This window comes from Struthio camelus, chromosome 35 (assembly GCF_040807025.1).
Source record: "Struthio camelus isolate bStrCam1 chromosome 35, bStrCam1.hap1, whole genome shotgun sequence".
Taxonomy (NCBI): Eukaryota; Metazoa; Chordata; class Aves; order Struthioniformes; family Struthionidae; genus Struthio; species Struthio camelus.
Genome location: NC_090976.1, coordinates 1128179 through 1153799, shown reverse-complemented (window position 1 = coordinate 1153799; position 25621 = coordinate 1128179). Strand labels below are relative to the sequence as shown.

The following is a 25621-nucleotide window of genomic DNA, read 5'->3' as shown; positions in this document are numbered from 1 at the left end:
ACGGCATGGTCACGCCTCCTGACCCCGAGGGGGGTGGCCACCGCCTGGCCACGCCCCCCTCCCGGCCGGGGGCGGGGTTTGTGCCCCACAGCTGGGCCTGCCGCAACTGTCAGGCCCCAGCCGCCCCCTCCGCCCCGCCCCCTTCTGCAGACCAGTGTCCCCTGCCAGTGCTCCCAGTGCTCCCAGTGCTCCGCCCCTCCCGGCCCCCAGCAGCCAGCCCCCCCCCGCCCCCCGTGGGGTGGCGACCCCAGCGAGAAGGGGGAGAGCGGCGGGGGGGGGGGGGCGCTCGGCCCCGCTCGGCTCTTTCCGTCGCCTTTCCGGAAATGCCCGACGTCCCGGCCAGCAGGGCGTTCGGGTCTTTCCGGAGCCGCTCGGCGGAAAGTGCCGAAGGGAGCTCGGCTCTTTCCGGCAGAGCTCCGCGCCGGGGAGGGGCCGGTGCGAGGAGTCGGGTCTTTCCGGAGAGGCGCCGGAAAGACCCGAAGCGGGAAGAGGGTGGGAGGGGGGCGGCTTCGGAGAGGGGCGGGGCGAGGCGAAGCCGGCCGGGAAGACCCGAAGGGGCGGCGGAAAGAGCCGAAGCGGGGCGGGAGGGGGGTCGGGTGTTTCCGGCTCGGCGGCGGAAATGGCCGAGTGCCGGCGGCGGCGGCCGCCATGTTGGGAGCCGCTGGGCGCTGAGGAGGCGCGAGCGTGAGGCGGCGGCGGCGGCGGCCGGGCCGGGCGGACTCGCCGCCGGTTCCCCCCTTGTCCCCCCCCCTTTCTCCTCTCCCTTCCCCCTCCCCGGCCTCCCCCATGCCGGTGGCTTGGCCCCCCCCCGCCCCCTGAGCGCGGCCCGGGGCTCCCTTCTCCCTCCCGCCCCCCCCCCGCCCCGCTCCACACCGCCCTCCACGGCTTCCCCCTATCGCGATAGTCGCCGGGGGCGGGGGGGGCCGCCATGTCGAGCAGCGGCCGCAGCCCCCTGCCCACCGTCAACGAGAGGGACGCGGAGCAGGTAGGCCGGGGGCCGCGTCCCCTTGGGTGGTGCCCCCTCTCCGGGGGTTTGGGGGCGCGGCGGGCCCCGCTGGGGGGCTCGGGGACCCTCTTGGGGGGGGTAATCTCCGGGGGGGGCGGAGGGAGCCGGGGTCCCCCTGGTTGGGTGCCCTCCCCCGCCAGGGTGCGTTTGGGGGGCAGCTCGCCCTGTGCGCTGGGCGCCCCCCCCCCCAAGGGAAGGGGGCACGAGAGGGGTGCCAGCCCCCCACGTCGGGGACCCCCCTGGGGGCAGGATTTGGGGTGCAGACCACCCCTCCCCTGGTGCAAGGTGGGGTGTGTGGCATGTCCCCCTGGCTTGGGCCCCCCCCTTTTTGTGGCTGTAAGGATGGGGTGTGGGGGCGTGAGCCCCCCCCCAGCTCCGCTGGGGATGTGGGGGAGGGTTGTGGCCCTCCCAACCCAGTGGGGTATGTGGGGGTGGTGTCTCTCCCCCCCCGATTGGTGTGAGAGCCCCCTGCCGTGGGCTGACGAGGGGCTTGGGGGGGGGATTGAGGCCCTCCTGGAGCGGGGTGCGTGGGTGGCAGGACACCCACCCCTAGGGGTGGTGCCTGGTTTGTCCCCCCCCAAAAAAAAGTCTGGGGTAACCCCTTTGTGCTGAGGATGGGGGGGGCTCGGGGGTCTCCCTGGTCTGGGGTAGCCCCTCTGCTTTGGGGTGGGGGGCTTTGGGGTCACCCCTCCGGCTGGGGTGATCTGACTGTGTTGGGGGGGCTGGGGTGCCCCCAGGCTGGGGTGCCCCCTCTGCTGTGAGGTGCAGAGTTTCAGGTGTTCCCAAAACTGGGGTGACCCCCTACATTGAGGCTGGGGGGGTTTGGGATCCCCCCCCAGGTGGAGGCGACCCCTCTGCGTTGAGCCTGGGGGGCTTTGGGGGTCCCCAATACTGGCCTGAGCCCTCTGCGTCAAGCTGGGGGCTTTGGGCCCCCCCCGGGCTGGCGCGACCCCTCTGCGTTGAGCCTGGGGGGCTTTGGGGGTCCCCAATACTGGCCTGAGCCCTCTGCGTCAAGCTGGGGGCTTTGGGCCCCCCCCGGGCTGGCGCGACCCCTCTGCGTTGAGGCTGGGAGGGGTTTGGGGGTCCCCAAAACTGGGGAGACCCCCCTGCGTTGATACCGGGGGTGCGTTTCACCCCTTTTACTGGTTTGAGGGGTGCCTGCCTGGTGTCTGTCCGCGGTTTGGGGTGTTTCTCCTTGATAAATACGTTTTGGGGGACATCCTTGGTCTGTGGGTCCCCGTTTTCTGGCTCAGGGTGCCTGGGGGGGGGTGTCTGCGTAGCATCGTTCTGAGGCTCCTCCCTCACGGGAGGATTTTGGGGTCCCCTCATCCTTCCCCCGGCGTGCGGCAGCCCCCCGGTCGGCCGCCGTTTGGGGGCGGTTTGGCTGCTCCCCGCTGTTCTGCCGTGCCGGGTTCGGGGGCCGCGTCTGGGCCCAGGAGCCGGCGCCGCGCTCCCGCGACGGCAGGAGGGAGCGGGCGCATCCCGGCTCCCCGACGGGATCCAGAGGGACCCGTGGCGGGCGCAGACCAGGTACCGGCGCTCCCCCTCCGTCCGGTAACGCCGCTTCCTCGCCGTGGGGAAGGCGAGGGCCCGGCGTCGACGCCGCGAGGGACCCGACCCTTTTCCGCGTGTTTTATCGCTGCGCGGGAGACGGCGGTGGGAAAACCGACGTTGGCTGTTCGTCGGCCCGGGAACGTTGAGGGGGGGGAAAAACCCCTCCGCGCCGGGCGCTACAGCGTCTGCAGCGCCGCGCGGCCGGGCCAGGACGACCCTGCTCCGGCGTCGGACCTCGTCGGCAGAGCACGTTTGGAGGCGTTTCTTTTCCTGCTGGGGCGGGTTATATAATGGCGGCGGGTAATTATTCACGGCTTCGTTCCCGCGCTGTCGCTGTCGGGAGCGCGGAGGATCCGCCGAGGGGGCGGCTGGCTGCCGGGCCCCCGGCACCCAGGACGGCGCGGAGGGCGCAGCCGCGTTCCCAAATGGCTTCCGAGCCGGCTAAATGGCTCCTTTCCCCGCTCCCAGGACGGCGCGTAGAGACGCGTCGCGAGCCCGGCCGGGCCGGCGGCGGCGGCAGCGCTCCTGCGGGCAGCGACGTTTCTCTCTCCCTCTTCTTCCTCCTTTCGGAGACCTCGAAATCGGGGAGTCTTCCTCCGTTCCTGCAAAGCGCTCGCATCACATGGGTTTGATCTGGCGTTCTTATAAAAAAAAAAAAAAAAAACTTCAAAATAACTAAATTTGGCTGACATTTAAGCACGATTGATCTAAAGCTGTTTCATGATCTCTCTTCAGCTGCCTCGATTTTAAACTGCTGGAGGAGAAAAATAAGGCTTATGTTCCCCTCGTCCCCGCGCGGATGGCGAGAGCGGGGCTCTGCCTCTGCTGCCAACCAGCTCGCCGTTCCTCGAGAAATGCTCTTTTCCCTTCCCTTTCCCCTCTTCCCTCTGGTTTTTATTTATTCTTTTTCATTTTCCTCTTGCGAGTGGAATATTGTGGTGCATAATATGGAAAGACAAATGCAGGGCCGAATTCAGAGCCAAGATTTCTGTCATCTGCTTCCGTTAAACCCTTGTTTCGCCGATAATCCGGATTCCTGCCAAACCGCCGGCGTTCTCGCGGCGGCAGCGCGGAGAGGAGCCGCCGACACGGCTGGGCTCCTCGAGAGCGCGAGGAGCTCGCGCCGCCGTCGCCCTCTTTCTCCTCGCTGGTTCCTCGGGCTCCTTTTCCTTAAGGTGCGGATAAATCCCGGGCGGAGGTAGGAGCCTCATCCGGGCAGCGCGGTGAACTCGGCTCCGGTCTTTGGGATGCCGCCGGCGTCTGCCTTGAGCCGAAAAGCCGGCGGGGAGGAGGGGGCAGCCAGCGGCGCCGGGCTGAGCGCGAGAGCCCCGAGCGCTCAAGGTAGGCGCAGCCCCGCTGAGGTTAACAGATAAATTGCGAAACTTCCTGTTTTCTCTGGTTTATCTCGAAACGCCGCGGAGGAACCTCACGGGTGAGGGGCGTAGGCGCCGGGCGTCAAAGCCCTGCGGCCCTCGCGCCCTTCCGCTCCGGCCGGAAGCCGCTCGCGCCGCGCGGGAGCCCCGCTCGCTTGGCATCTCGTCGTCCCGCAGAAACGGGGCTCTCCCCGGCGCGTCCTCGGCTCTGTTTGGAGGCTCTCCGCAGAAAGTCGGGCCTCCGGCATGCGTCGCCCCACCGGGACCTCGGGCTCTTCTTTCGCGTTGTTGGAATCGGGATCTTTAGGCCCGATTTTAGGGCTTCGGCACGTTAACGCCGCAGCGGCGCGGCCCCGGCTCCCGCCCGGGGAAGCCCTTTTCCCTCCCCGCTGCCAGGAAAAGCCGTCGAAAGCCAGGTGAGGCGGCGCGCTGGCTTTGCCGGCCACGTGCATCCCCCCTCCCTGAGTCCGAACGCCACGGTTCGCCCGTGCGGGGAGGCACACGTGGATTTGCTTCCCCCCCCCCGGATTTCAGAGCTGCGAGCGGGAGGTGTTTCTCCCGCTTGGTGCCGGAGGGGAAGAAAATGCCGAGCCGGCGGCGAGCGCCTTCCTGGAAGAATGAGGCCACAAGGCCGCGTGGCTTCATCTACTGACCTAGTGCCGTCCCCGCCGGGAAGCGCCTTTCCCGCAGCGATCCCGGGCGGTTTGAGGCCGAACGGTGCGAGCCGGTCGCCGGGGGGGGGGGGGGCAGGGACGCGGGAGCCCTGCAGCCGCCGCCTTGGACAAGCAAGGCAGGTCCTGCCCGTCCCCGCCGGGAGCCGCCCGCGCGGCTTCAAATACGTCGGGGTTTTTTCGGGGAGGGTTCTCTTATTCCTGGCGTTTCGGATGATCGGACCGCCGGGGTGGCGGAGGGAGCTCCTGCCGGGCCGGGAGACGTGGTGGGGGGGAGCCCCGGGAGGCCGCCCGGATCGGGGTAGCGTTGGCCGAACCGGTCGAGCCGGTCTTGGGAACGGCTGGCTGGCGTTCCCGGGCCAGTCAGCACTTGGGAGAGTTCGGATCTCTCCCAGGCGCCTGGGGAACGTCCTCCTCCTCCTCCTCCTCTTCCTCCTCCGGAGCGGCGGCGCGGGGCAGGCACCGCCTCGCCCAGCTTGGCTCCCGCGGGGCCGACGGCCGGAGCCGCCGAGCCGGCAGGCAGACCGGGGTCGACTCAGCCGATCCGCCCGGGGCCGGCGAGCGCCGGAGCGCGTGAGTCCCCCTTCGCCGGCGCTTCCCGAGCCGGCGTCGCGGGCGGGGGGAGGCCGGTCGGGGCGAGGGGTGGCGGGCGGATCGCCTCCCGGGCGAGCCGCTTCCGCCGCGGCCCCTCCGGGGAGAGGGGGGTCCGGGAGCCTCCTGGGGCGTCGCTCGCTCGGAGCGATCTCCTCGGGATCGTTTCTGGCGGGGAGGGAGGAGTTGGGGCTCCGAATTGGTCCCGGGGGGCGGCCGCTCCGATGCCGGGCGGAAGGAGCGGTTCGGGCGCCGGGCGAAGCCTGCTCCGCCGAGGTACGAGCCGCGCAGGCGGGTGGGCGGCCGCGAGTTGCCCGTGCGGGGCCCAAATTGAAGGGGAAAACCCTCCCTAGCCGCCCGTGTCGGCGCCCCCCGTCGGCGGGGCTGGGCGGGTCTCCGTTGGCGTTGCTGAGGATTCCCTCCCCGTTTTCCGGCTTTCCGTAACCAAAACTCACAGGCAGGTATTTTTGGTTAAGGCGGGGCAGGTGGGTCGCGCCTGCTCGGCCGCCCGAAACGGCCACGGGGCGTTTACGAGGGGGAAAGGGCCGGTCGCTCCGGCGTTCCCAGGGAGAGCTCGCCTCCGCTGGGGCGGCGCGAAGGTCTCCCCGCTCCGCCGGCGCTCGCCTCCCTCCGCCTTTGAACTCGCCTCCTTCCCTCCGCGGCCGGGAGGGAGACGGACCGGCTCCCTCGGCGCCGGGCCAAGGATCGGGCCTGTTTTATCCGCCGGGAGACGGAGGTGAAAACGCCCGGCGCGATCGCAGCGCCGTCGGTGCTCTTCCGGCCCTCGGCGTGGCACCTCTAGGAGAGGGATCGGACCGGGAAATCTCGCCGCGCTTGGGAGCGCGCGCTGGCCGGAGGGCTTCCTCCGGCGCCCGTCTCTCCGTAGCTCAAGCCGTAGGAAGGCGCCCGAGCCGAGGACTTGACGAGACTGGAGGGTTGGGATGCGCCCGGATCTGCGGACCGTCCGCAGCGAAGGGGAGCGCGGCCCCTCGCGCTTCGGGGCCGGGAGCCGCACGAGGCCGCCCGCGCCCTTGGGGGCTGCCTCGGGTTTTGTTCCTTTTCCCCGAAATTCCCCGGGCGGGTTTCGGGGATGCGGGAACGGGGCTGGGGACGTCCCGAGTGACGTCCCGCCTGGGAGAGGCCGCGGGCCCCGCGTCCGAAACCCGAACCTCTCCCCGGGCCCGCCACCCTGCGCGGCGCTTTTCCGGCTGCGACGAAAATAGCCGCCGCTGAGGGGGAGCGCGGCGTTCCTGGGGCGCCGCTGCGGCCCCGGCGACGCGTTTCTCCTTCCCGGAGGCAGGTAGAGCTGTTCTGTTTGTGCAGCGGGTTTTTCCCCCCCCTCCTCCTTCCAGTAACTCCGTTTTTTCTGCAGCCGGAGTGGCTGTTCACGGTGGCAGAGATAATCTCAACAGCGTCTTTGTAACGGAGACTCCTCCTCGCCCTGCCTGGCACCAGCCGGGTGTCTGAAGAGCAACAGTCGTCTCAAGTACTTTTTCCCCCCCCCTTGTTCCCCTGAGCGACCGAAGCCCGGCAGATCCCCGCGGAGCCGCGGGACGGAGGCAGGAGCTCGGCCCCAGCCGCCGTGACTCCCCCGCCGAAACACGGGCAGCGGCGGCTTGGCGCGGGGCCGCTCCGGCTGCGCTCGCCCTTGGCTGCCGCCGGAGACGAGCCGGGTAACCCCTGCGCAGCGCCGGGATGCTCCGGGCGGCCCCCGAGGTTCCCCCTTTCCTCGGAGGCGGCACCGAGCGGGAGCCGGATGGGTCGGAGGCCGCGCTCGGGCGGCGCGGGAGTTGGCGGGGCTCGTCCGGAAGGAGGCCTGTTCGGCTGCGCTCCCTCTTTCGTCCCCTTTCCCTCCTGGAGAGGGAGGATGTGGGGAAACCACGTGGCTGGAAAGCCGCCGGCGTGCGGGGTCGGGGCGGTGGCGGCGGAGGGGACGGGGTGAGGGCGCCCCGGCGGCCGCGGAGGGACGAGGGCTGCCGGCAGGAATTATTCGAGCGTCGCGGGAGGCATTATTTGAGCCCGGCACCCTGCGCCGGGCGAGCCGCGGCCCGGAGTCGCGTTAAACCCCCGCGCCGGGGTGCCGGCGGGGTCTGCAGCGGCTGCAGAGAGGCTTTGGGCTGTCTTTTTCTTTCTTCTTGCAAGCGGGAGGTAGGAAGACGCGCGGGATCTGGCAGGGTCGTGATTTCCTCCGCCGCTCTCCCGAGCGGAGGTGGGTCCCTCCACGGGGCGGCGGATCGCTGTCGCAGCCCGACAGGGACGCCCCGGCCCGCTGCTCCGGGAGATCCCAGCCTCCCGGAGAACAGGCGGCGGCGGCGGCCCGTTATCGCTGCCACGGGGAGACGGGGCCCGAAAACCGCGGTGGCGGCAGCTCTGGGCTGGTGCGGGCTCGAGCCAGCGACGACCTCGGTACCTGCAGCGTCGGGCCGAGTCCAGGCGCTCCTTCCTCGCCCGCTGCTCCGGGTTGCCGCCCCCGCGGGCCGGGAGCGCTCGAATCTGGCCTGATTTGGGGGTGGGAGCCGCCGCGCGGGCGGGCGGGCGGCAGCGAGCGCCGGTTGGAAAAGCCTCGTCGCCTGGCAGAGGCTCGACGCGGGCCGCGATAAGGCCTCGGGGCGTCCGCGCCCGGCGCCGGTTTGCTGGCGCAGCCCGAAACCTTTCAGGAAAAGGAGTATTGGATTTCTTTTTTTTTTTTCCGCCCTGCCTCTCTCGCGCGGCGGAAAGAAGAGCCGCGGCCAGGACTCCTGGGTCCCCTCTGGCTGCGTGACCTTGGGAGGCCGCCGCCGCCGTTGGGAAAGGCGCCGACCCGCAGCTTTCCTTCCAGGAGCGCCTGGAAGCGCTCGCTGGCTGCTCGAGTGCCGCCGATAAGAGGTGCTAGAGAAATGCCGAGCGTCGCGGGCGCGGGGCTGCGTGCCGGCCCCTGGGCATCGCGCCGTCGCGAGGAGCTTTCCCAGCCCCGCGCGCTAAATCCCTGTCCAGCACTTTCCGTCCTGCAGATAAACGCCAGCCAAGGCCCGGGTTGGAAATATCTGGTCTCACTCACCGGTTGTTTTCTTTTTTTCCCCCCCTGCGGGTGACAGCTCCAGCGTCCTGCCCGGCCGCTCTGCGCCGCGGTTATCTCCGTTCCCGGGCTGCCCTGGAAGCTGCCCGTTCCCCCTCCGCTTCAATCGTTTCTCCCCTCCAAAGCCCGCGTCGCCTCCACCGCAGTGAAACCCCGGCACGGGGGCGGCTGCCCCGTGCCGGCGAGCGGCACCGCCTGGGTCCTCGCGCTCCGAGCAGCCCGAAGGTGCTCTTCCCGCCGTCGTTGAGCAGAGCCAACTGCTGCGCCCACCTCGAAGAAAGCGGGAAGCGCCTCGTCCTCTTTCCTCCTCCGGAGCCAGGCCCCGGCCCGCGCTCGGCGCGGGAGCCTCCTGCCCCGCTCCAGGGTTGCGTCCCGAGGAGCTCCGCGTCAATCGGATAACGTGCAAAACCGCCCTCTGCCGCGGTCTCGTCTTTTTAAGCCGCGTTTCGGGCTTCCTTTCCTTGCTTGGAGCTGCGCTGTTTGCTCCCTGCCCTTATCGCGGGTCAGGTAATTAAGAGCAATGAGTCACTCTTGCTCCTCGGTGCCAGTTGGCGCTTTCCGGTTCTCCGGTGGCACCGGCTTTGCAGCGCTGCTGGGAAAAGCATCGTCTCTTCCCCCTCTTCAGCCTGCGGGAGTTACTTCCCCAAAGGCGTCTTCTGACGCTGAACCCGAGCTGCTCTCTCGGGGCGGGGGGGACCCCCAGGGGGCCGAGCGGACCCCGCAGATCGCCCTCGGGATATCCCTCGCGAGGGAAGCCGCCAAGGGCGAAAGCTGCCGGCATGCCTTTTTTTTTTTTGAAAGTAAGGAGCCGGAGGGCCGTTGGCGTCGCCCTGGCCCTCAGACCGGGGCCCGTTGGCCTCGCGCTTCGTCGTGCCGTTTTCCTTGCCGTTGCAGAAAGCCGTTAAGTTCTAAATTAATTCCCGGCAGCGTCGCCATATGGCGAGCAGCGCTCCTCGCCCTGTTGCCACAGTAGTTTTTTGGCAGCCGCAGCCTCTTTCTTCACCTTTCCAAATAATTCTTTAAATAAATAAAAGCGCTGGGAAGCGTGTTTTTAGAAAGGAAGCGGGGGGGGGGGGGGGGGAAGGAAAACCTCCGTGCGCCGAGTCGAGGTCGGCTCCGAAACCTGCCCCTTTCGGCCCAAACGTTTGAGGGAGGGAAGGTGAAATTTCCCTTCCTCGGCGCGGAGCTGGGGACGCCCCGGTGCTTCGCTCGTGGTTTCTTCCTGCAAACGTTTGCCGCTTTTTGGGGAGGTTCGTTGCCGCGTGCTTGCACTGGGGCTTCGCTGAAAATAAATCCCGGTATCCAAACGGCTTAATGACCTCCGTGTGGAGGTAGCGGCCGACGCGCGAGCCGGAAAAGCCCTGCTGTCTGGGGTGCTCGTTTTGGAGGGGTTTTTTTTGTTGTTTTTCCCCCAGTTTTGGGTGCTGTTGTCGCCGGGGAGGGAAGAGCGGTTTGGATTTAAGTTGTCGATGCTGGTTTGCGGCCGGAGGCAGCTCGCGGGAGCCGGGCCGGCGCTGGGAGGAAGGAAGCAGCGGGTCGGCGCCGGGAAGAGCGGGCAGACGCTCCGGCGAGGGACGCCCGCGGCCTGTGCTGTCCGGGAAGCCTCGAGCGGAAAATGGAGCTTTTCAGCTCCGAGAGCGATGCCCCGCGAAGGCAGAGAGCGGGATTTAGCGGTGGGAGCTGTTTCGGGCGCCTTGTGGCGCCGCCGGCCCCGCGGCGCTCTGCTCGCTCCCTCCAGGACCGTCCCCGGAAGCGCTCGGCCTGGGGACGTCGGGGGCCGACGCTCTGGGACGGAAAAGCGACCGTCTCGGGCGCACCGTCGCGGCACGCGGGTGCCGGGATCGCTCGACCCGCGCCCCGGCCAGGGCGCCTCCTCGTGCCGGCGTTCGTCCGGGCGCCCGAAGCCGCCTCCGGCAGCGCGCCGCGTGACGCAGCTGTCCCCGAGCTGGGCCGCCGCCGGGGTTGAGGAAGAGGAAACGCGGGCTCTGCCGGCGGGCTCGGCAGCGCGGAGCCCTCGCTCCCCAGCGCTTCCGCCGCTCCCGGGGATGGGAAGTGGCCGCTCGCCGGGAGCCCGCGATGCGCCGGCTTCGCGCTGCCGCCGAGAAGCTGCCGCCGATGCGCCGGTTGCTGCCGCGCCGCTCGGAAACCCGCGGCGAGCTGCTGCGTCCCCTCCTCGGCGCCGGAGAGCCCGCCGGCCGGCCTGAAAAGCCCCGGGTAAGAACGACCCGTCCTCCGCCCGCTCCGGCTGCCCCTCCGCTTACGAAACGAAAGCTGCCGGCGTTTCCGCGAGCGGCTTCCGTTCGGGCGCGTGCCGGGTGGGCAGGGCGACCCCGCGGCCTTTTCCGGTCGGTTGTTTGGTTTTTTTTTTTTCCCTCCTTAAAAAAAGAGGCATCTCGGGGTGGGGGGGGAGGATCCTGGCTGGCGCTTCGGCGTCGCAGCCGGGAGCGGAGCCGTCGCGGCCGGCGAGCCTGGCAGGGAGCTGCTCGGCGCCGGCCGCTTCCCCTTTTTGCCGCCCTCGTTTCCCCAGGGTTTCGGCCCCGTTTTCCCCTCCGCTTCCAGCCTCTCTGCTACGCTGAAGCCGCGTGCCGGAGGAGGGAGCCGGGAGCGGAAAATCCAGCCGGCTTCGGCCGCCCACAGCAGTCCCGCAGGCAAAACCCCCTTTTCCCCCGCTCTCCCCTTCCCGCCGTGCGGGATCCCAGCGCGGAGGCGCTGCGCCCGGCCCGGCCTCTCCTCCCGGGCGGGAGGCACCGGAGCTCCGTAAGGCTTAAAAAAGCAAAACCGAAGGGCTGTGTTTTCCCCTCCCTAATTAACCCAAGGTGTAATTAAGCGCGCGGAAGCGCACCTCCTTCCCTCCCTCCCCGTAGCTTTCCCCCAGGGAACGTTTCTCCCTCTCGGAGCGGCAGCGCTGCAGCGGGCCGGGCTCTAACGGGGCTTTTTATATCCCCCCTCGACTATTTTGGTGTCCGGCGCTGCCCCGGGAAGGGCCTGGCCTTGGCTCACGGGGCGTTTTTATTTCGGGGAAGGTGAGCGATTTTTCCCCGGCCGGATCCCACTGGGAACCGCCGGAGCAGGCAGGGAAAGCGCCGCCTTGCCGCCTGCCCGCTGCCGCTCGCTTAACCCCTTGGCGCTGGCAATTTGAGTCGCCTTCGGGGCTTTTTGGGATTGCTGCGGCTGGCCCCGAATCCCGGCCGTCCTCCGGCCCCGCGGCGCGGTCGGTCCCCCTTCCCCGGCGGCTCACGTGAGCCGTTATCTGCCGGCGGCCCCCTCGGCCCGGCTATCGGGGCGGGTGTCGCCGGAGTGGTGACGGAGCTGTGCTGGCGGCGGAGGTGGGACGCGGCCGCTTCTCCGCCCCCGCTCCCGCCTGGCCTCGACCCTCTTCCCCGGCGCCCGCCGCTCGCCCCGGAGCCGGTGGTCCCGCCGGGAAGGGGCCGCGGCGCCCTTGCCAGGTGAGCGGGGAGGCCGCGGCCGCCTCGGGAGCAGCCGTGTTTTCAGCGATCTCCGTTGAGCCCTTTCCCGCGAAGGCGCAGCCCGGCCGGCCTGGGAGAGCGGGAGCGCGGGCGGCCGGGCACCCGTCCGGGGGAGAGACGCGGGCGGCCGGGCACCCGTCCGGGGGAGAGCGGGAGCACGGGCGGCCAGGCACCCGTCCGGGGGAGAGACGCGGCGGCCGGGCACCCGTCCGGGGGAGAGACGCGGCGGCCGGGCACCCGTCCGGGGGAGAGACGCGGCGGCCGGGCACCCGTCCGGGGGAGAGACGCGGCGGCCGGGCACCCGTCCGGGGGAGAGACGCGGGCGGCCGGGCACCCGTCCGGGGGAGGACGCGGGCGGCCGGGCACCCGTCCGGGGGAGAGACGCGGCGGCCGGGCACCCGTCCGGGGGAGGGCGCGGGCGGCCGGGCACCCGTCCGGGGGAGAGACGCGGCGGCCGGGCACCCGTCCGGGGGAGAGACGCGGCGGCCGGGCACCCGTCCGGGGGAGAGACGCGGCGGCCGGGCACCCGTCCGGGGGAGAGACGCGGGCGGCCGGGCACCCGTCCGGGGGAGAGACGCGGGAGGCCGGGCGCCCGTCCGGGGGAGAGACGCGGGCGGCCGGGCGCCCGTCCGGGGGAGAGACGCGGGCGGCCGGGCGCCCGTCCGGGGGAGAGACGCGGCGGCCGGGCACCCGTCCGGGGGAGGGCGCGGGCGGCCGGGCACCCGTCCGGGGGAGGGCGCGGGCGGCCAGGCACCCGTCCGGGGGAGGGCGCGGGCGGCCGGTCGCCTTTTTGGGGACAGCGTAGGTATCTGGGCACCCGTCCGGGGGAGGGCGCGAGGCTCTGGGCGCTCCAGACCTGGGAGAACCCTGGTGTCCGGGCAAGCGGTTGGGGGAAAACACAGCCGCCTGGGCCCCTTTTTGGGGTAAAATCCAGCTACCTGGGCACCCGTCTCGGGGAGAACCCAGGTGTTCGGGTGCCTTTTGGGGGTAAAATAGAGGTGTTGGGGGCGCCCCGCTTCTGGGATTGCGGGCGTCTGGGTGTTTTTTGGGGTGAAAACCCGAGTGTCTGAGCACCTTTTTGGGGGACAACAGAGGTATCCAGGCACCCATCTAGGGGAGAGCCCAGGCGTCCGGGCGGCCTGGCCCTGGGACAACCCCAGCGTCCGGGCAGCTAGTTGGGGGAGAACAGAGGTATCCGGGCTGCCGGTGGGGAGAGTGCAGCCCTCCAGGCCCCTTTTGGGGGAAAATAGAGGTCTCTGGGCACCTGTTTTGGGGAGACCCCCGGTGTCCGGGCATCCTGCTTCCAGGCGAAACCCGGCGTCGGGGCCGGTTCGGCCGCCCTCCGCCAGGAGCCGGGAAGGGGCCGGTGGCGCTGAGCCGGCCGCGAGTCCCCGGCCGAAACCGCGGCGCTTGCGTCAGGCCGGCGTGCCGCCGGCGCAGGCGGCTCCCGGGGCGCGGCGCGGCGCGCCCGGACTTTGCTCCGAGCCGCCGGGCCGGGCCGGCGAGCCGCCTCGGTAGCCCCGTGTTGTTCTCCCCGCAGCCGGCGCTGGCCCACGCCGACGGCAAGGGCGGCGGCAAGCCCAACATGCTGCGGGGCCGCAACTCGGCCACGTCCGCCGACGAGCAGCCCCACATCGGCAACTACCGCCTGCTCAAGACCATCGGCAAGGGCAACTTCGCCAAGGTCAAGCTGGCCCGGCACGTCCTCACCGGCAAGGAGGTGAGCGGGGCGGCCCGGGCCCGGCGGCGGCGGGGGCGGCCCGGCGGCGGCGGCGGCCCTCACCCCTCCCCGCCTCTCCCCGCAGGTAGCCGTGAAAATCATCGACAAGACGCAGCTCAACTCCTCCAGCCTGCAGAAGGTGAGAGGCCCGCCCGGACGCCTGGGCCCCGCTGCGCCGGCTGACGCTTTCCGGGGGGGGGGGGCGCGACCGCGGCGCCGGCAGCATCTGAACCCCCCCCCCCCCCATTTTCTTTTCTCGCAGCTCTTCCGGGAAGTGCGGATAATGAAGGTCCTGAACCACCCCAACATAGGTGAGCGGCGCCCCGGCGGCGGCGGGGAGGGGGCGCGCGTCGCGGCCCTCCCGGGGGGCCCCCGGGGCGGCCCCGGCCTCCCTCCAGCCCCGCTCGGCCTCTTGCAGTGAAGCTCTTCGAGGTGATCGAGACGGAGAAGACGCTCTACCTCGTCATGGAGTACGCCAGCGGGGGTGAGCGCCCGCCCGGCGCGGGGGGGACGGGCACAGGGCGGGCAGAGGGGCGCGGGGTAGGCGGGGGCAAGCGGGAGCGGGTAGGTGACGAGCAGGGGACAGGGAGGGGGCCGGGCAGGCCCCCAGCCACGTCTCTCTCGCCCAGGCGAGGTCTTCGACTACCTGGTGGCCCACGGGCGGATGAAGGAGAAGGAGGCCCGGGCGAAGTTTCGACAGGTGGGGGGCACCCGGGGGGACCCCCTGGGGGGGACCGGGGCAGGGACCGCCTGTGACACCCCCTCTCTTGCAGATAGTGTCTGCTGTGCAGTACTGTCACCAGAAGTTCATTGTACATAGAGACTTGAAGGTGAGGTGCCCCCGGGACACCCCCCGGGGCCCCCTGCCGTCCCCGTGAGCACCCCCAGGCCCCCGGGACACCCCCCGGGGCCCCCTGCCGCCCCCATGGGCACCCCCAGGCCCGTGTGACACCCCCCGGGTTCCCAGTTTGTCCCCCACAATCGTTCCTGTCCTTCCTGTATCTCCCCCTTTGTCCCCCATGACTCCCACCCCCCCCAGGACCTCCCTGCACCACCCAGACCCCCCCCCCAGACCCCTGGGGCAGCACCCAGACCTTCCCCGGACCCCCAGGACAGCACCCAGACACCCCCCAGACCCCCGGGACAGCACCCAGACCCCCTCCAGACCCCCGGGGCAGCATCCAGATCCCCCCAGACCCCTGGGACAGCACCCAGACCCCGCAAGACCCCCGAGGCAGCACCCAGACCTTTCCCGGACCCCCAGGACAGCACGCAGGCACCCCCCAGACCCCTGGGACAGCACCCAGACCCCACAAGACGCCCTGGGGCAGCACCCAGACCTTCCCCGGACCCTCAGGACAGCACCCAGACACCCCCTCGCCCCCAGGGCAGCACCCAGGCCCCTCCCTTGGCCCCGGCGCCGACTGACGCTTTCCGGCAGGCTGAGAACCTGCTGCTCGATGCCGACATGAACATCAAAATCGCCGACTTCGGGTTCAGCAACGAGTTCACGTTCGGGAACAAGCTGGACACGTTCTGCGGGTCTCCCCCCTACGCCGCCCCTGAGCTCTTCCAGGGCAAGAAGTACGACGGCCCCGAGGTCGACGTCTGGAGCCTGGGCGTCATCCTCTACACGCTGGTCAGCGGCTCGCTGCCCTTCGACGGGCAGAACCTCAAGGTACCGCCTGGGCCGGGAGGGCTGCGGCGGGGGCGTCCCGGCTGCCTGGGCCCTTGCCGTTGACACCGGCGCCCGTCGCAGGAGCTGCGGGAACGGGTCTTGCGGGGCAAGTACCGGATCCCCTTCTACATGTCGACCGACTGCGAGAACCTGCTGAAGAAGTTCCTCATCCTCAACCCCACCAAGAGGGGCACCTTGGAGGTGAGCGGCACCGGGGCACCCCCAGCGTGGCCTTGGGCACCCCGGGGCACCCCCAGTATGGTCCTGGGTGCCCCTAGGCACCCCCAGTATGGTTCTGGGCGCCCCTAGGCACCCCCAGCATGGCCCTGGGCGCCCCAGGAGCACCCTCAGTGTGGCTTTGGCACCCCTGGGGCACTCCAAACAGTCCTGAGCACCCCCAGGGACCCCTAGCATGGCCATGGGCACCTCTGGGACACCCCCAGGCACCTCCAGCATGGCCCTGGGCCCCCCCAGACCCCCCTGGACCCTTCTGGGGTACCCTTGGGCACCCCCTGGGCATCCTCAACACAGTGCTGGGTACCTCCCGGGCACCCCTGGCCTACCTACAGGTGTCCCTGGGTGCCCCGTCATGGACCCAGGCACCCTGGGCACCCCTGGGGCACCCCCGGTACCCCTGGGCACCCTTGGGGAGTCCCTATCCCCTCCCCAATGGCCCTGGACACCCTGGGTGCAGCCCCGGGCACCCCTGGGCCCCCGGACGTGACCCCGGGCCCCCCGGCGTCCCCCCGGCCCCGCAGCAAATCATGAAGGACCGCTGGATGAACGTGGGCCACGAGGACGACGAGCTCAAGCCCTACATGGAGCCCGTGCCAGACTACAAGGACCCGCGGCGGACAGGTAGGGCCTCCCGGACGCCTGGGTCCCCCGCAGCGGGCAGGGGGGCGCCCGCCGGGCACCCAGGTGCTGGCCGGGGGGGGCAAGATGCCCCGCTGAGGCCGGCCGCCCCCCCCCCCCCAGAGCTGATGGTGTCCATGGGGTACACGCGGGAGGAGATCCAGGAGTCGCTGGTGGGGCAGAAGTACAACGAGGTGATGGCCACCTACCTGCTGCTGGACCACAAGAGCTCGGAGGTGCGGGGGACACGGGGTGGGGACGTGGATGTGAGAGGGGATGGGGACACGGGGGACATGGGGGATGCAAGAGGGGACAGGGACGCGGGGACAGACCCAAGAGGGGATGGGACATAGAGAAATGGGGACATGGGGGGGCGTGAGGGGATGGGGACACAGGGACACAAGAAGGGATGGGGACATGACATGGACTCGAGGGGATGGGGGACATGGGGACACAAAAGGGGATGGGGGCACAGGGAAACAAAGGGCATGAGGGGGACTCAGAGCATGGGGACACGGTGGACATGGGGGACATGAGAGGGAAGCAGGATGCTGGGGGGACACAAGGACATGGCGAGAGGGGACGGGGACACTGGGGGGCACGGCGGACACGTGAGGGGGAATGGGGACATTGGGGAAAAGGGGGTGCGAGGGGACACAGGGACAGGGATGCTGGGGGACACGAGAGGGAAGGGGGACGCGGGGGCACTGTCTCCGCATGGCCCCTGCCCGTACGTGCTGTGCCAGCACGTCCCCACGCCGGCGCGTTCCCGTCCCCACGTGCCCCTGTCCCCACACGTGCCCCGTGCCAGCCCGTCCCCATCCCCGCCGGTCCCCGTCCCCACGCAGGCCCCGTGCCAGCCTGTCCCTGTCCCTGCATGTCCCCGTCCCTGAGTGCTCCATGCCAGCGCGTCCCCATCCCCCCGCGTCCCCGTCCCCGGGTGCCAGCGTGTCCCCAACCCCACACGTGCCCCGTGCTGATGTGTCCCTGTCCCCGCGCCCCCGGGTGCCAGCGTGTCCCCCTGCGTCCCTGTCCCCCTGGGTGCCAGCGTGTCCCCGTCCCCACGCGTGTCCGTGTCCCCGGGTGCCAGCCTGTCCCCGTCCCCACACATGTCCGTGTCCCCGGGTGCCAGCGTGTCCCCGTCCCCACGCGTGTCCCTGTGCCCGGGTGCCAGCGTGTCCCCGTCCCCAGCTGGACGAGAGCCTGGCGCTGAAGCCGCGGGCGGCCCCCGACCTGGCCAACAGCTCGGCCCCGTCGCCGGCCCACAAGGTGCAGCGCAGCGTCTCCGCCAACCCCAAGCGCCGCGTCAGCGACCAGGGTGAGCCCCGGACGCCTGGGCCCCGTGCGGGCTCGGCGGGGGGACCCGGACACCTGGGGTCCCAAAGGGGGGGAGCTGGCACAGGGGCACCCGGACGCCTGGGGTCCCCACAGGGGCAGCGGGGTGGAGCAGGGCTGCCCGGACGCCTGGGTCCCTCAGGGAGGAGGGGCAGGGCGGAGCGGGGTGCCCGGACGCCTGGGTCCCTCAGGGAGGAGGGGCGGGGTGCTCGGACACCTGGGTCCCTCAGGGAGGAGCGGGGTGCCCGGACGCCTGGGTCCCTCAGGGAGGAGGGGCAGGGCGGAGCGGGGTGCCCGGACGCCTGGGTCCCTCAGGGAGGAAGAGCGGGGTGCCCGGACGCCTGGGTCCCTCAGGGAGGAGGAGCGGGGTGCCCGGACGCCTGGGTCCCTCAGGGAGGAGTGGGGTGCCCGGACGCCTGGGTCCCTCAGGGAGGAGCGGGGTGCCCGGACGCCTGGGTCCCTCAGGGAGGAGGGGCGGGGTGCCCGGACGCCTGGGTCCCTCAGGGAGGAGCGGGGTGCCCGGACGCCTGGGTCCCTCAGGGAGGAAGAGCGGGGTGCCCGGACGCCTGGGTCCCTCAGGGAGGAGGGGCGGGGTGCCCGGACGCCTGGGTCCCTCAGGGAGGAGTGGGGTGCCCGGACGCCTGGGTCCCTCAGGGAGGAGGAGCGGGGTGCCCGGACGCCTGGGTCCCTCAGGGAGGAAGAGCGGGGTGCCCGGACGCCTGGGTCCCTCAGGGAGGAGCGGGGTGCCCGGACGCCTGGGTCCCTCAGGGAGGAAGAGCGGGGTGCCCGGACGCCTGGGTCCCTCAGGGAGGAGGGGCGGGGTGCCCGGACGCCTGGGTCCCTCAGGGAGGAGTGGGGTGCCCGGACGCCTGGGTCCCTCAGGGAGGAAGAGCGGGGTGCCCGGACGCCTGGGTCCCTCAGGGAGGAGGGGCGGGGTGCCCGGACGCCTGGGTCCCTCAGGGAGGAGCGGGGTGCCCGGACGCCTGGGTCCCTCAGGGAGGAGGGGCAGGGCGGAGCGGGGTGCCCGGACGCCTGGGTCCCTCAGGGAGGAGGAGCGGGGTGCCCGGACGCCTGGGTCCCTCAGGGAGGAGTGGGGTGCCCGGACGCCTGGGTCCCTCAGGGAGGAGGAGCGGGGTGCCCGGACGCCTGGGTCCCTCAGGGAGGAGGGGCGGGGCGGAGCGGGGTGCCCGGATGCCTGACTCCCTGGGGGGCTGGCGGGGGCAGGGGCGGAGCGGGGCCCCGGACGCCTGGGCCCCGGGCGGCGGCGGCCCCGCTGACGCCGGCCCCGCAGCCGGCCTCTCCATCCCCACCTCGTCGTCCTACTCGAAGAAGACGCAGGCGGCCAACGCCGAGAACAAGCGGGCGGAGGAGGAGGGGGGGCGCCGGGCCGGCAGCACCGCCAAGGTGCCCCCCAGCCCCCTGCCCGGGCTGGAGCGCGCCAAGGGCACCCCCTCGCCCTCCACGGTCAGCACCCGCCGGACGCCGGGGCCCTCCCTCCTGGGGGGGGGGGGGGGGGCAGGACGCCTGGGTCCTCCATCCTGGGGGTGCCCGGACGCCTGGGTCCACCCTGCGGGGGGGGGGGGCAAGGGGACGCTGGGACACCTGGGTCCTCCATCCTGGGGGTGTCCGGACGCCTGGGCCCACCCTGCGGGGGGGGGGGCAAGGGGACGCTGGGACACCTGGGTCCTCCATCCTGGGGGTGCCCGGACGCCTGGGTCCACCCTGCGGGGGGGGCAAGGGGGCGCTGGGCAGCCCGGACACCTGGGTCCTCTCTTGTTGGGGGGGGACAGGGGGAGCAGGACGCCTGGGCCCTCCATCCTCGGGTGGGTGGGGGGTGCCCGGACGCCTGGGCCCTCCTCAGTGTCCCGCCGTGCCCCCCCCCCCCACAGAACAGCGTTCTCTCCACCGGCACCACGCGGAGCCGCAACTCGCCGCTGCTCGACCGCGCCAGCCTGGGCCAGAGCTCGCTGCAGAACGGCAAGGACAGGTAGGGCCCGGCCCCCCGCGCCCCCGCCCGCCTCCCCGCGCCCCCCGCCGCTCACGCCCCGGCTCTCCTCCCCCCCAGCCTGCCGGCCCCCGGCTGCCGGCCCTCGCCCGCCGCCGTCGCCGTCGCCCCGGGGGTCCCGGCGGCCCCCCCGCGGCCCCGGCAGCACCCGAAACCCGCCGCCGACGCCAACTGCGAGGCCCCGCGACCCAGGCAAGGCCCGCGTGCCGCCACCCCCCCCCCCGGAAAGGGGCTTTGGGGGGGGGTCCCCGCGCTTCGCCCTGGGGAACGGGGGGGATTCGGGGTGCCGTGGGGGGGCTCGGGGTGCCGTGGGGTGCTGGCGGCCCTGGCCCAGTGCCCCAGCGTGTCCCTGGGGAACGGGGGTGGCTCAGGCTGCCCTGGGGGGGTTCGGGGTGCCCTGGAGAGATTCGGGGTGCTGCGGGGCTGATTCAGGGTGCCCTGGAGGGGTTTGGGGTGCCCTGGGGTGATTTGGGGTGCCCTGGAGGGAGTCAGGCTGCCCTGGGGTGATGTGGGGTGCCCTGGAGGGAGTCGGGGTGCCCTGGAGGGGTTTGGGGTGCCCTGGAGTGATGTGGGGTGCCCTGGAGGGAGTCAGGGTGCCCTGGAGGGGTTTGGGGTGCCCTGGGGTGATGTGGGGTGCCCTGGAGGGAGTCGGGGTGCCCTGGAGGGGTTTGGGGTGCCCTGGGGGGTTTGGGGTGCCGCAGGGCTGATTCGGGGTGCCCTGGAGAGGATTGAGGTGCTCTGGGGTACTTTGGGGTGACCTGGGGGGATTCGGGGTGTCACAGTGTATTTCAGGGTGCTCTGGGGGGATTCGGGATACCCTGGGGTGGTTTTGGGTGCCGCGGGGCGCTCGAGGGCCCCCCGCGTCGCCCTCCAGCCCCCCCCACCCCCCCCCAGCGGCAGGGGCTGGGCGGGTGACGGCGGCGGGTGGCCCCTGCAGCGCGGGGCCGCCGCGGGTGCCGGTGGCCTCGCCGTCGGCGCACAACATCAGCAGCGGGCTGGGCGAGCGGCCCAGCTTCCCGCGGGGCGTCTCGAGCCGCAGCACCTTCCACGCGGGGCAGCTGCGGCAGGCGCGCGACCAGCCCCCGCTGCCCTACGCCGTGCCCCCCGCCTCGCCCTCCGGCGCCAGCCAGGGCCGCCGCGGCCCCTCCGCCAGCCTCTTCAGCAAGTTCACCTCCAAGTTCGTCCGCAGGTGAGCGCCGGCCGCCCTGCCGCCTCCCCCGTGTCTCCTCGTGACCGCCCCGCGTCTCCCTTGCGCCCTCCTGGCTCCCCGTGTCCCCCCTGTCCCCTCCCGACACCCCATGTCCCTTCTGTGTCTCCCTTATCCCCTCCCGGCCCCCCGTGTCCCCTCCCGACACCCCATGTCCCTTCTGTGTCTCCCTTATCCCCTCCCGGCCCCCCGTGTCCCCTCCCGACACCCCATGTCCCTTCCGTGTCTCCCTTATCCCCTTCTGGCCCCCCGTGTCCCCTCCCGACGCCCCATGTCCCTTCTGTGTCTCCCTTATCCCCTTCTGGCCCCCCGTGTCCCCTCCCGACGCCCCATGTCCCTTCTGTGTCTCCCGTGTCCCCTTCTGGCCCCCCCGTCCCCTCCCGACGCCCCATGTCCCTTCTGTGTCTCCCTTATCCCCTCCCGGCCCCCCGTGTCCCCTCCCGACACCCCATGTCCCTTCTGTGTCTCCCTTATCCCCTTCTGGCCCCCCGTGTCCCCTCCCGACACCCCATGTCCCTTCTGTGTCTCCCGTGTCCCCTTCTGGCCCCCCCTGTCCCCTCCCGACGCCCCATGTCCCTTCTGTGTCTCCCTTATCCCCTCCCGGCCCCCCGTGTCCCCTCCCGACGCCCCATGTCCCTTCTGTGTCTCCCGTGTCCCCTTCTGGCCCCCCCTGTCCCCTCCCGACGCCCCATGTCCCTTCTGTGTCTCCCGTGTCCCCTTCTGGCCCCCCCTGTCCCCTCCCGACACCCCATGTCCCTTCTGTGTCTCCCTTATCCCCTCCCGGCCCCCCGTGTCCCCTCCCGACACCCCATGTCCCTTCCGTGTCTCCCTTATCCCCTTCTGGCCCCCCCGTGTCCCCTCCCGACACCCCATGTCCCTTCTGTGTCTCCCGTGTCCCCTTCTGGCCCCCCCTGTCCCCTCCCGACACCCCATGTCCCTTCTGTGTCTCCCTTATCCCCTCCCGGCCCCCCCTGTCCCCTCTCGACACCCCATGTCCCTTCTGTGTCTCCCTTATCCCCTCCCGGCCCCCCGTGTCCCCTCCCGACACCCCATGTCCCTTCTGTGTCTCCCGTGTCCCCTTCTGGCCCCCCCGTCCCCTCCCGACGCCCCATGTCCCTTCTGTGTCTCCCTTATCCCCTTCTGGCCCCCTGTGTCCCCTCCCGACGCCCCATGTCCCTTCTGTGTCTCCCTTATCCCCTCCCAGCCCCCCGTGTCCCCTCCCGACACCCCATGTCCCTTCTGTGTCTCCCTTATCCCCTTCTGGCCCCCCGTGTCCCCTCCCGACACCCCATGTCCCTTCTGTGTCTCCCGTGTCCCCTTCTGGCCCCCCCGTCCCCTCCCGACGCCCCATGTCCCTTCTGTGTCTCCCTTATCCCCTCCCGGCCCCCCGTGTCCCCTCCCGACGCCCCATGTCCCTTCTGTGTCTCCCGTGTCCCCTTCTGGCCCCCCCTGTCCCCTCCCGACGCCCCATGTCCCTTCTGTGTCTCCCTTATCCCCTTGTGGCCCTTCTGTGTCTCCCGTGTCCCCTCCTGGCCCCCCGTGTCCCCTCTTGACGCCCCATGTCCCTTCAGTGTTTCCCCTATCCCCTCCTGGCCCCCCGTGTCTCCCGTGTCCCCTCCTGGCTCCCCGTGTCCCCTCCGTGTCCCCTGTATCCCTCTCTGGCTCTTCTACGTCGTCGCCTCTGTCCCCTCCTGGCCCCCCATGTCCCTTCCATGTCTCCTTAATCCCCTCCGTGTTGCCTTCACATCTCCCCCATGTCCCCTCTGTGTCCCCTGTGTCCCCCTTGTCCCCTCCTGGCACCCTGTGCCCCCTCTGTGTCCCCCATATCCGTTTGTGTCCCTGCCCCGACCCCTCCTGCTCCCTCCCTCTGTCCCCTCGCGTGTCCTGCTTGTCCCTCTGCATCCTCCGCGTCCCTTCCCTGCTCTCTCCGTGTCCCCTCGTGTCCCCCCTGTGTCCCCCCACCCCGGGCCACCCCTCTGTGTGGTGCGAATGGTGCGAGCGTGGCAGAGCTGGGGGGGGGAGGCGCCTGCTTCCCGCCCGGACGCCTGGGCCCCCGGCTGAGCCCGTCCCCGCTTGGCCCCAGCCGCGGTGGGGGTGGAGGGGGGGCGGGGGGAGGGCGCCCGGACGCCAGGGTCCCCGGGGCAGGGGAGGGGCGGCGCCGGCCCGGACCCCCCCGCCCCAACGCGCCCCCTTCTCTTCTGTTTGTCTTTGTAGAAATCTGTCTTTCAGGTTTGCCAGAAGGTAGGCGCCTCGGCTTCGCCCCCCCGCGCCGGACGCCTGGGCCCCCTGCATGCGGGGGGAGCAGCTCCCCGGCCCCCGCCGCGTCGGCGCCGCGCGGCCCTGCATGGCCCCCTCCCCGCTGGCGCGTGGCTGCGGCTGTCTGTCTGTCCGTCCGTCCCCGTGTCGCCTCCCCCTCCCCTCACCGTGCTGTCTGTCCACCCGGACGCCTGGGCCCCGCTGCGGGGAGGGGGAGGGGAGCTGCCCCCACCCCCCACCCTGGCTGATCTCTGCCCCGTTCTGTTTCTCGAGGAACCCGCACGAGCCCGAGAGCAAAGACCGCGTGGAGACGCTGAGGTGAGCGCGGGGACGGGGACGCTGCGGGCACCGCCTGGGCCCCGGGACACCCCCGGGCGCCATCTGGGTCCCTGGGACACCCCCAGGGGCCAGGCCCCAGGACACCCATGGGCTCCAGCTGGGTCCCCATGACACCCCCAGAGTCCCTGTGACCCCCATGGGCACCGTCCAGGCCCTTGTGACATCCCCAGGATGCCCATGGCCACCGTCCGGATCCCCGTGACACCCTTGGGGTCCCCATGACCCCTGTGGGCACCATCAGGGTCCCTGTGATGCCCTTGAGGTCCCCATGACACCCTTGGGGTCCCCATGACCCCTGTGGGCACCATCAAGGTCTCCGTGACACCCCCCAGGGTCCCCATGACACCCTTCAGGGTCCCCGTGACACCTTTGGGGTCCCCATGACCCCTGTGGGCACCATCAGGGTCCCTGTGATGCCCTTGAGGTCCCCGTGACACCCTTGGGGTCCCCATGACCCCTGTGGGCACCATCAAGGTCTCCGTGACACCCCCCAGGGTCCCCATGACACCCTTCAGGGTCCCCATGACACCTTTGGGGTCCCCATGACCCCTGTGGGCACCATCAGGGTCCCTGTGATGCCCTTGAGGTCCCCGTGACACCCCTCAGGGTCCCCGAGACACCCTTGGGGTCCCCATGGGCACCATCTGGTCCCCGTGGTGCCCGCGGAGGCCCCGCTCACGCCTCCCCCCGCCGGCGCCCCGCAGGCCCCACGTGCTGGGGGAGAAGGAGCGGGAGGAGGGCCGGGAGGCGAAGCCGCGCTCGCTGCGCTTCACGTGGAGCATGAAGACGACGAGCGCGCTGGAGCCCAACGAGATGATGCGGGAGATCCGCAAGGTGCTGGACGCCAACAGCTGCCAGTGCGAGCTGCAGGAGAAGTACGTGCTGCTCTGCGTGCACGGCGCGCCCGGCCACGACTCCTTCGTGCAGTGGGAGATGGAGGTGTGCAAGCTGCCCCGGCTCTCGCTCAACGGCGTCCGCTTCAAGCGCATCGCCGGCACCTCCATGGCCTTCAAGAACATTGCCTCCAAGGTGGCCAACGAGCTCAAGCTCTGAGCGCGCCCCCGGGGCGCCCCGGCCGGCCCCCGCCCGGGCACGCGGGGACGCTGGGGGACGGCCGCGGGCCGCGGGGGACCTGCCGCGGGGACGGCCCGGGGACGAGGGGGGCGGTCCGGGAGGCGCCGGGGGACGCCGGGACGTCGCTGGAACGGGGATGCGGGGACGTGCCGGGACTGAGGAGGACGTCCTGGGGCCTTGCGGGGACACGGGGACCTCCTGGACGTCCCGGGGCCTCGTGGGGACATCGAGGACGTGCCGGGGCCTTGCGGGGACACGGGGACATCCTGGACGTCCCGGGGCCTCGTGGGGACATCGAGGACGTCCCGGGGCCTTGCGGGGACACGGGGACATCCTGGACGTCCCGGGCCTCGTGGCGACGTGGGGACATCCCAGGCATCCCGGGGCCTTGCGGGAATGGATCAGGGCTTTGTGGGGATACACCGGAGCCTTACGGGGACGTCCCAGACATCCCCAGGCCCTCTGGGGACATCCTGCAGCCTTACGGGGACGTGGGGACGTTCCCGGGCCCTATGGGGCTGTCCTGGATGTCCCTGGGCCCTGTGGGGACCTCCCAGAGTCCCACAGGGACGTTGTGGGGACACGGGGATGTCTTGGACATCCTGGGGCCGTATGGAGGCATCACAGAGCCTTATGGGGACGATGGGGACATCACAGGGACATGGGGACGTCCTGGTACCCTGCAGGGACATCCTGGATATCCTGATGCCCCGTGGGGACATGGGGACATCGTGGATGTCCCAGGACCCCCTGGGGACACCGTGGGGACGTCCTGGATGTCCTGACGCCCCGTGGGGACGTGGCGGCTGTCCCCGGACCCCGTGGGGACGTCCCGGAGCCTTAGGGGGCCGCCGGGCGCCCGCCTCGCCTTGGCCCCCCTCACTCAGGAACAGCCCCGCTCCCGGGGGGTTCTGCTGCTGCCGGGGGCCGGGCCCCCCCGCGGGGGTCGCCCCCTTTGACCTGCTGTAGCCCCCGGGGCGCCCGGACGCCTGGGCCCCGCGCGGGGTGGGGGGGCCCGGCCCGCCCTGTACATACCTCGGGGGGGTCCCCTGCCCCCCTTGGGGCCCCCCTCCCCCGTCACTGCTGCCCTCCTGCCCTCGCTGGTCAGGGGGGCAGCACCCAGGGGTGCCGTTACCCTCGGGACAGTCATTACCCCAGGGGGTACTGATACCCCAGGGGCGGTTGTTACCCTGGGGGTACTGTCACCCCGGGGATGGTTGTTACCCCAGGGGGTACTGTCACCCCCAGGGGCGGTTGTTACCCTGGGGGTACTGTCACCCCGGGGATGGTTGTTACCCCAGGGGGTACTGTCACCCCCAGGGGCGGTTGTTACCCTGGGGGTAGTCACCCCGGGGATGGTTGTTACCCCTGGGGGTACTGTCACCTCCAGGGGCGGTTGTTACCCTGGGGGTACTGTCACCCCAGGGATGGTTGT

General features: G+C 71.3%; 1 protein-coding gene across 4 annotated transcripts; it reads left to right on the top strand.

Annotated features, from left to right (window-relative positions):
• The first annotated feature begins 676 nt into the window (after nt 1-676).
• MARK2 (microtubule affinity regulating kinase 2) lies at nt 677-24241 on the top strand. 4 transcript variants are annotated; one of them, XM_068923694.1, is made up of 19 exons: nt 677-985; nt 13258-13437; nt 13523-13576; nt 13700-13748; nt 13856-13921; nt 14067-14137; nt 14211-14267; nt 14879-15115; nt 15197-15316; nt 15874-15973; nt 16094-16206; nt 17162-17288; nt 18597-18769; nt 19195-19292; nt 19371-19502; nt 20248-20499; nt 22732-22758; nt 23047-23091; nt 23817-24240. In XM_068923694.1, exons 1-19 carry the CDS (start codon nt 929-931, stop codon nt 24163-24165), a joined length of 2307 nt encoding a protein of 768 aa, XP_068779795.1. In that variant the 5' UTR covers nt 677-928; the 3' UTR covers nt 24166-24240. The 4 variants fall into 4 exon arrangements, with proteins under 4 accessions (XP_068779795.1, XP_068779791.1, XP_068779793.1 ...); XM_068923690.1 differs by lacking the exon at nt 677-985 and adding an exon at nt 4803-5177 and having other exon boundaries at nt 23817-24241; XM_068923693.1 differs by lacking the exon at nt 677-985 and adding an exon at nt 10254-10464.
• The last annotated feature ends 1380 nt before the right edge of the window (nt 24242-25621 follow it).